At 41.9% G+C, this 9,859-nt stretch overlaps 1 protein-coding gene across 1 annotated transcript; it reads left to right on the top strand.

Moving 5' to 3' along the window:
- The first annotated feature begins 795 nt into the window (after nt 1-795).
- LOC128422108 (collagen alpha-1(X) chain-like) lies at nt 796-6,033 on the top strand. Its single transcript, XM_053405706.1, has 3 exons — nt 796-1,102; nt 2,051-2,272; nt 5,506-6,033. Exons 1-3 carry the CDS (start codon nt 1,060-1,062, stop codon nt 5,955-5,957), a joined length of 717 nt encoding a protein of 238 aa, XP_053261681.1. The 5' UTR covers nt 796-1,059; the 3' UTR covers nt 5,958-6,033.
- Nucleotides 6,034-9,859: the final 3,826 nt, after the last annotated feature.

Genomic DNA, 9,859 nt, shown 5'->3' with positions numbered 1-9,859 from the left:
GTGTATTGTTATTTTTCGTTTTTTTTTGTTGTTGTTGTGTGGAAAATACTAATACAATTTACTATTTAAAAAAAAGAAAGAAATGACATGACATGACATGACATGACATGGTAGTTCAAAACCAGTGCAAGACACCTGGCTTTTCTTTCAATGCCTCTGAAGGCAATGTTGAGGATGTTGCCCATAGTTTGAGACCAGAGCACTGGAAGAACCACCTTCTGCCACTTCCGACATTATTTTTTCCACTGCTTGGCGGTTATCTGCTGATTTTTGAATGATTTTTATAAGTGACATTGTTTTAATTTTTTTATACAGAAGAAAACCCTCAGCATCCCAAAATGTTTTACATGTTATTCCTATCCATACTCAGTAGAAGACAACTTCCTATGTTCCTACGGTTCTACATTACCTGACAGCTGTTCTGCTGTGATGTAACTAAAAAAAATCCAAAGGATAATTTATTTTGAATTTCCTGTTGTTTGAAAAAAGATAGAGAAATGTAATCACAAAGGCTACCAAGTCCATCTCTGTGTTGAAATGTAATGTTTGCATATAGTGAGTAAAGAGAAGGGAACTTGCTTGGATAGAAACTTGGCAAGACTTACTTTCCTCCCTGACCTTCAACTTTATTCTGACACTCTGACATGACCATATGGAAGATTTTTCCACAGAAGAAATTAAATAAACATACCATATTTATTTACTATGTAAAAGTTCAGCTTTCAATAACTCAACGGCCTCATCTGTTCCACTATCTGAAGTGTCATTTGCAGGAAACTGATGTTGAAATAGGCTGAGGTGATCGTCCCCATCCCAGCCCCTGCTCTTTTGGGAGCAGAGGAGAATGGAGTTCAGTTCTTTTACACGAAGAGTAAATATTAGAGAAGTAGAAATGTTGGGAAATTCCTTCCTGGATATAAAAACTGCAGCCACCCATTAAAGTCGGCAAAGAGCTATAAATGTGACAAAGCTGTTCAAACACACTTAATCCTCAGAGGGTCCTAAGGAGGAATTGAGAGAAGAACTGAGATCAGTTAAAAAAACCCCCCAAACATCAAGATGATGCTGGGAACATCAAGACCCTGCAGCTTCCTTTGTCCAGGTTTGTTTTTTCATTTCTGACAATAGGTTTAATTCTCTTCCCAAAACCAGGACAAGCATGCAAAGTGGTGCTGATTAGCTGGCATTTCATCCAGGGCTTGTAAGAGCAATACTGGGAATACACAAAACTTGGGGCCAGGTCTTGTGTCACGTTTGCCCTTACATCCAGACACCCCAGATGTTGAACTCCGTCTCTGTCAGCTCTCAGCCAACCTGGCCAGTCACCTCATGAAAGCTGTAGTCCAGTAACATCTGGAGGGCTAGAGGCTCGCAACCTTGGCCCAACCAATTTTAAGATCATCTAAGGATGCCCCACTTAAAATGCTTCCAGGTTCTGAAATGCGCTACAGGTTGTCCCATTCTCCTCATGCACGATACTTTGCAGAAGAGGCAGCTAAGCTCACTTTTGTTTTCTGAGCCTCCTGAGCATTATTGTTAAGGCTTGGCTATTGAGATGGGTGTTTGCTGCTGGATAAGGTGACTGCTTCAAGTGTCAGGATCCATAGGGGCAGCCAATCTGTCCTCTGGGGAATGTATTGCCTGCTGCTGCATGCTCCTTGGAGACTTCCTTCACAGCCCTTCCCCAATAGGGAGAAATTTATAATTCTGTCTTTTTTTTTTAGCAGCCTCCCTGGGACCTCTCTCAAGATAATTATATTTTTCTCCTCAATGTGAAGCCTTCTTTTAAAATTAGTTTGTAATATTCTATCTCTGAGAGCTACAGAGTTCAGACATACTAAACAGTCACCTAGCGTTTATTCGCCTTTGCTATAGTAGAATTGACTCTAAAAAAGATTTTATCAATCTTTCTGCCCACTTTCATGAGTGATGTAATCAAGCAGAAATTAAACTCATGTAGTCCAAATGTGACTGCCTATGTGGCTATCTCTTTAGCTATCTACACTATCAAAATGCTAAGGTAGTTTATTTCTTTTATCTTTTGCTTCAGGTGTCTGGATTTTGACCATAGTTTTGGCCAGAGCTGGAGGAGTTCAAGCAGATTCTTCTGGTATTCCCGGTCCACCTGGTCCACCTGGTCCACGTGGTCTACCTGGTCTACCTGGTCCTCATGGTCCACCTGGTCCTCCTGGTTTACCTGGTGTTCCTGGTTTCACTGGTCCTCCTGGTCCACCTGGTCCTATAGGTGCTCCCGGACCACAGGGGGCACCAGGTATGATCTCTAGCTTAATTCTCAGCAATTTTTTTACTACTATTACTACTACTAATACATTTATTGTCAATGTACAACCTGTGTACAATGAAATTAACCGAGCCTCCCCCCCCCCAAACACTCAATCTCATTGCACTCTGTGTGCTTGTCGCACAACACACCAACCCCGAAAGTCAGTTGCACTATATTATTTTCCATTCAAACCACGGATAGAAACGGTTTTTTAGCCTGTTGGTACGACTGATTATACTTCTATATCTCCTGCTCGAGGGTAGAAGATTAACGAGGTGCTGGCTGGGGTGTGAATCATTCCTGAGAATTTTTCTCACTCTCCTAAGGCAACGATCCCTTGCGATGTCATCTAGCGGGCTCAAGGGACAGCCCATGATACTACACTTTGCATGGAAGACAGAACACTTCAGAAACCAAGCAACAGAAATCAAGTTCTTGGTTATGTTTACCAAATAAACAAAGCAGGTGCTGGGTTTAATCCTGGATTGCAGATAGAAACAGCTTGGGTCACCCTGTTGGTCACCCATTTTAGGGAGAGGGACTGGGAGTAGGGTCAGTGTCACGAGTGAGGCAGCAGTAAATCACACTGTTCAAGTTAGAGTTAAGTATTACCAAAAGTACAATCTGCACAGACTTAGCGGAATGTTAGACCTAATGAGCACCACAACCCATCCCCAGTAGGTCCTTCCCCATGAAGCTGTTGCTGAGACTGAAAGTCCCTGCCTATCCACAGCTGCCTAAGTCCCCTCCTCTCCAGGATCCCCCCCCAAGCAATCAGAGACTGTGCTTGCATGTTGTCAGTCTCTCCTCTTCCCTTTTCATGCCTCTTCTGGTTCTGGGACACAAGTGGGGAACCAGAGCTTTTTTCAGTGGGGAGGGGGAGAGAAGTCCATTGGGTTCAATGGTGCATGCCACTGCCAAAGTCATTTTTCCTGGAACCCCACCCCCTTTCCATCCCGTTTTAATATTTACTTGTAATATACAGTTGCTATTTGTTTTCATAATCTTTTTAGGAAATTTTGTGGAACATTGTTGTATTTTTTAAATTTTTTTTTAGTACACCACTTGGAGAGATTTCACTATATCAAATGGTATAATTTTTATGATTATATAAAACCAAAGAATGTCAAAACATGGTAAGAAACAGCTACAATGGTAAAATTATAGTAACTGCAATATTGTGTTGTTGTTGTTTTTTAAAAAAGTACAGTAAGGGAGCCGAGTTCTGTCCAGGTTTCTGAACACCTGAATGTCTAAACTCCAGTTCAGTTGTGGTTCAGCCACTAATCTGAACTATTTTTCAACCTGCTGAAATACATTTCATATAACTGACCACACAGAAGGCAAGCTACCAGCAATCGTCAGGTCTACCAAATACCAAATGTCTGAAACAGCCCTTTTTTTGCTATTCAAGGAAAGTAGCTAAAAATCAAGTGGTTTACTGAGAGACTGGTGGGCCATATTTTGTTTTGCAGGTCATATGTTGCACAGGGTTAATATCCTAAACATTAACAATTTACTAACAATTAACAGGGATGCGGGTGGCGCTGTGGGTTAAAGCCTCAGCGCCTAGGACTTGCCGATCGAAAGGTCGGCGGTTCGAATCCCCGCGGCAGGGTGCGCTCCCGTCGTTCTGTCCCAGTGCCTGCCAACCTAGCAGTTTGAAAGCACCTTCGGGTGCAAGTAGATAAATAGGGACCGCTTACCAGCGGGAAGGTAAACGGCGTTCTGTGTGCTGCACTGGCTTGCCAGATGCAGCTTGTCACGCTGGCCATGTGACCCGGAAGTGTCTGCGGACAGCGCTGGCTCCCGGCCTATAGAGTGAGATGAGTGCACAACCCTAGAGTCTGGCAAGACTGGCCCGTATGGGCAGGGGTACCTTTACCTTTTAACAATTAACAATTCTATAATATTAAGATAATGCTAAATATGTAGCTTGAGAATTAATTTTTTTCAGTACACCATCCTCATCACATCCTCCATAAGTCCATCAAAGTCCAAAAATTAATTAGTGTATTAATTGGTAGTTATTGCTGTCCCACTTCATCAATAATGCTCAAAACAGCTTACGGCATTAACATTTTGCACTGGGAATTTCAGGGAGAGTAAGTGTGGTTGACACTGAAGGTATTCTGTGGATGAGCCTACAGAGCAGCTGGTTTGGGGTACCTGCTCTGTTGCTAAGGCCAGGCAGGTGCAGAACCCTGTTTTACCTTCCCAGCTGGCCAAGACCTTTGTGGGGAAATGTTGCTCAATTCACAATACAACTCAGCATTGCAAGCTGAACAAATTTGAATTCCAAACCAGGAAATCACAACCTTTGGCAACATCTTAGTGCCACAACAACAGGAGATGGATAAACGTGAATAAGCAAACAACTTCTTCTCCTTTCTCTATTCTCCCACTACTTTTCCTCTGTAAAATCACCCCTCACTCCAGTGCATTGGTAGAGGAAAAATCAGGCATGAGTGTTACAATACCTAATGCCGTTTAATCCTATATACATCATTTTATCTGTATGCTATCTTCCCACATTTAAAGCCATGCTCATTATAAGCCATTACAAACATAGCAAAAGTAGTCATAAACAATAAATAAAACACATCAAAAAGCACACAATGGAATCAAAATATTTCCACATAAGTTATTATAATACAGATAAAACAACAACAACAACAAAAAACCACACCAATGACAGCAACACCAACTTCACAACAATGCCCTCCTTAAACAATACGTCAAGTGTCTGGTCAGCAGTCTCCGCTTTTGTAGCTGGAGTCAGTCAGGGTCCTGCCCTCCCAGGCCAGGTGGAAAAAGGCTGCAAGGCAGAGAGCAGGTCTTCCAGGACTCAAAGCCAAGATGGTTTATACCAGATGTTGATGAACTACAGCTCCATCATTCCTGACTACTGAACATGCTGATAGCAATTGGGGGTCCAACATTTTGGGGGGGGGGCAGCAGGAATCCCATCTCAGCTCTAGAGATTCTGAGAAAGAAATTATTTCTATTTGCATGACAACTTCAATGCACTGCTAACTTCTTTTTTTAACAGCCAAAGCTGGGTACCTGTCATTCAAACACTGCTTTTGTGCCTGGGCCCTATGAGTGGTTGGAAGAGTCTGTACCCAAACAGCTGCAGGCTATTTTGATTTGAGACAGACATCTTTCACTGCTTTTTCTGCTAAATTGTTTTCCCCCCTCTCTCTTCAATTTTTAAAAAGGTTTGCCAGGGACTCCAGAATTGATATGCCCTCATGGATTGCCAGCAGCTGATGGTCAACCAGGCCCAAGAGCACCACCAAAATCTGCATTTTCTGCAAAAGTGGGCAAAAGCTATCCAGCACCTAATCAGCCCATAGGATTTCAAAATATTCTATACAATGAGCAGCAAGTCTTTGATGAGTCATCTGGCATATTCACCTGCCAAATCCCAGGAGTATATTATTGCACCTACAACCTGGAGGGACACCAGAATTCACATATGATCCTGGCAAGGAATGGTACAGAGGTGAAAGCATCTGATCAGATTACCTCGGATGCTTATGAAAACCTGCCGCAAAGTGCAATCGTTAAATTAGAGAAAGGAGATAGGGTGTGGTTGGATGCAAAAAAGGCTCATGATGGGATAACAGAAGGAAGCTATTTTTTGTGCTATCTCATATATGACTCTTAGATTATGCAGTACTCTGGATCCAAATGGCTCGCGTCATAATTTGTCCTGCAAACATTTGGCTAGATGGTTTTTTCTGATTTGCTTTTTTTAAAAAAATAATCTTTATTACTTTTAAGATTTACAAGAAAAGAAAAAAAGAAGAAAAAAGGTGAGAGAAAAAGACAAAAAAGAGCAAAAAAGAAAAAAGAAAAAAAGAAGAAACAATACAATACAATATATAAACAATACAAAACACAACCTTAACACACTAAACTAAACAAAACAAGACAACAACAATTTAAAAACATATACCATACCATTTCATTACTCTATCTTTCATTCCCTTATTTCATCGACCTCCTCTCACCTCCCTTTTTGTATTCCACTTCTGTTACTTGTTTCAGCAATTCCTTTCCATCTTTCTCTGTTTTTATCATTATGAATATCTTAACATCTTTTTAACCTTATTTTCCATTAATACTAAAGTACTTATTTATACTTAACTCCTTATAACATTTCTGCTAAAGCCATAAAGTTTCATTCCAACAATTTTCTAGCACTCATTAATTTTACAATATTTCTATATATAAACTTTAAACTTTCCCAATCTTCTTCCACCATCTTTTCTCCCTGGTCTCAGATTCTGCCAGTCATTTCCGTCCATTCCATATAGTTCATCAACCTTGAGATCTTCTGTCCGAGGCTCTTAAATCTTTTCCAAGTCCCTTCTGCAGTTTTTCTTCATATTCTTTGATGCTAAAGATGCTGAAGAGCAGGTCTCGGGGGGGGGGCAACCCAACCATACCCCCATTCCCTCTCAACCGGCCAGCCAACTCTCCACAGCTAGAACCAAGGTCCATACAATATCTCAAATCATGTTTCAAAGCTCCTCCAGATCCAAAGGCCCCCCACAACTCCAATCAGCTCCTGACCCAGATTCAGGACCCAAAGGTCAGTAAATCCCTGCATGAAAGAGTCTATCCAACCTTCCTTCTCCAGTCCAAGCAGGGCTCCAATCTTCAAATTCTGACTTTTTCTATATTCATTCATAAAAGGCCTCCACTTATAGTCCTCGATTTGCCTCTGTAAGGCTGGGGCTCCCACTTGTATTCCTTTAGGTTCAACAACAACAACTTTCTCCTTCGTCTTCTCCCCAGTTTGTCCTGTGTCAAATCCTGAACAATTTCTGTATTGATGATCACTTTTTGTCCCAAATTAATCACTTTTTGTCCCAAGTTCTCAAGTTTAGTAGTCATAACATCCGTCTTCTTGTGGAGCTGTTCCAACGAATAGCTTATCTTACATAATACAGTCACTAAGGCGCCTTCTGTCGACATTCTTAAAATCCAAGGTCAATCTCTGATTCTCACAGTTCTTATCTTGCAGCTGGAAAAACCCCAGCTCCACTCTTGTAACAGTTTCAAAAGCTCCCTCTAGAGGGAAACAGTCTCCACTTGTATCAATCCTTTCAAACACAATTTAAACTATAAAGTTAGTTTCAATTTTCAGTTACTTTTCCTCCTTTTTAAACGCAGAAGGGGACAATGGAAACAATATATTTCTCTTATTTAGCCATCTGTCAACATACTTTCTGTTCACAGTCAGTGAACTCTCCCAAGAAGTCAATCTTACTGGCAGCCCGTTTCCAGGTTCAGAGCAGTGGTAATTTGATTTTTCACTCTCTCCTGCAGGCTCGCTAGGTCCAAAATTTCCCCCCTCTTCTCCTGCTTCCAAGGGGGGTTTAATAGTTTTAACTGATGGAGATTTAATCCTTTACAAAAGACTTTCCAAAGCTTTAACTTGCAACGTCTTTGCTTCAATCTATTTACAAAAGAGGAAGGCGGACTTCCTGTTTAAAACCTTCCCGTTTCAATGCCAAATTAATAAATTTAAAGATCCAATTTTCCATTCTACTCACGGGTAGTTGTTTAAAGTCAAATTGTCCACAGGAAAAAGTCAGCGCTCTCCGGCAACAGCGATGCGGCTTCACTCCGTGAAAGAAGCAGTCAATTTGAAGCAACGCGCTGCTCACCCCACTTCGCTCCGGATCCCCAAATCAGGGTTTCCCCGCGAGTAGGGGAGGCGCAAAAGGTGCCAGCCGAATCCCAGGTTCACAAGCTTTTCCCGCCTGCGATTTCAGTGGGTCTCCGCCTTCGCCGTGGCGGTCAGACCCTGATTTCCACGGAGCAAATTCCTCCCGATCGGAGGAACTCCGCCATTGCCTGGAGGCGCCAACCCGGAAGTCCTCAGGTTTTTTTTCTGATTTGCAAGAAGTACACCGAATTGATGCTTTTGAATTTTGGTGCTGGAGGAGACTCTTGAGAGTCCCATGGACTGCAAGAAGATCAAACACATCCATTCTTAAGGAAATCAGCCCTGAGTGCTCACTGGAAGGACAGATCATGAAGCTGAGGCTCCAGTACTTTGGCCACCTCATGAGAAGAGAAGACTCCCTGGAGAAGACACTGATGTTGGGAAAGATGGAGGGCACAAGGAGAAGGGGGCAACAGAGGACGAGATGGTTGGATAGTGTTTTCGAGGTTACCAGCATGAGTCTGACCAAACTGCGGGAGGTAGTGGAGGACAGAGGTGCCTGGCATGCTCTGGTCCATGGGGTCATGAAGAGTCGGACACGACTAAATGACTAAACAACAACAAAACACCTAATCTATAATAGGTACACTTAGGCATGGGGAAGAATTCTAAATGGGAAGCTAGGAAGTGGGACTCATTGGACATCTGAGTAAACATGCCTAGGATGCAGTTGGGTTCTGGCACACCAATGGCTCAGAAGCATTGTTTTACAATTTTCATAGAAACATGAAAGCAGAACATGAAGTGTGCATTGATTTCCATGAAGTTTATTAGAAGGCTATTGCTTCTATATTTACGAATCAAAAGGATGTGCTTCACATTGTTTCCACATCTGCATAAGTGCATGCATGTAATCATTTGTTTAAAATTAAAGGTTGTGTCATAAAACAACTGACTGCTACGGAATATTTATGTGGGGAAACTAAGTGCTTTAAATAGGTTTTGGTGTTTGTTTAAAAAATATATAAACAAAAAAGACAGTCAGGGATAGAGGAATGGAGGAGCAGATGGGCAGGGATGGGAATAAATGTGTTTATTTGCACAATGTATAAATATTGGGGGCAATCGCTGCCTTCCCGTGCTAACAGCACAGTGGAGGTGCAAGTGGAAGTGTAGAGATGACTTTATGGATTCATGGATAAGTACCCAGGGTTATCAACAGACAGAGGATTTATCTGAAGAATAATGAATACAAATCCACAGTAAACCAAAGTCAGGGCTGAATGGGATTAAAAGCACTAATATCCTAAACACATTCCTGTTACTTCACTATTTACTGAACATAATGTTCAGGAACATTATTCAGTTATTATCTACTGCCCTTCTTCCAGCTATCAACTCACAAAATTTGCACCTCTCAACAGTCATCCCATGCTCCCTTGAACTCCTCCTCCTCCTAGCCTGATTATTCAGTATCCCAAGCAAGCACTCTCTCCTGCTTCCAAATCAAACATTGTCCATTACAGTTCCATGGCTGGGCCAAGATGGACGTGCCCACTAAGTCTTAATTATTTTGACAGATGCAAGGTGTTAATCATACTGACATAAATATAGCTTTGATTATATTGACATATTTATGGTTGCATCTGGCTCATTATAACTGCTCATTATAAGTTATATATAATAAAGCTGCATTGAAACCAGGAAGCGACACCTACCGGCCATATCTGGTCTAGCAATACACAGGGATGCCGAACCCATGGCCCACTGGTTGGATGCAGCCTGCCAAGCCACTCCAAGTGGCCTGCCAGCTCCTGGCAAAATCAAGCACCTCAAAGTTATGTAAATTCACCACAGAGGACAGCAAGATGAATAGTGTAATTTTGGTG

Source organism: Podarcis raffonei, chromosome 10, assembly GCF_027172205.1.
Source record: "Podarcis raffonei isolate rPodRaf1 chromosome 10, rPodRaf1.pri, whole genome shotgun sequence".
Lineage (NCBI taxonomy): Eukaryota > Metazoa > Chordata > Lepidosauria > Squamata > Lacertidae > Podarcis > Podarcis raffonei.
This window is presented reverse-complemented; position numbering and strand designations above follow the sequence as displayed.

What these genes read in the sequence shown, in the direction of transcription:
- LOC128422108 (XM_053405706.1), top strand. Translation starts at nt 1,060, where the DNA reads ATGATGCTGGGAACATCAAGACCCTGCAGCTTCCTTTGTCCAG. An exon ending in CTGCAGCTTCCTTTGTCCAG is followed by an intron (nt 1,103 to 2,050) that starts GTTTGTTTTTTC and finishes CTTTTGCTTCAG; the next exon opens with GTGTCTGGATTTTGACCATA. An exon ending in CGGACCACAGGGGGCACCAG is followed by an intron (nt 2,273 to 5,505) that starts GTATGATCTCTA and finishes ATTTTTAAAAAG; the next exon opens with GTTTGCCAGGGACTCCAGAA.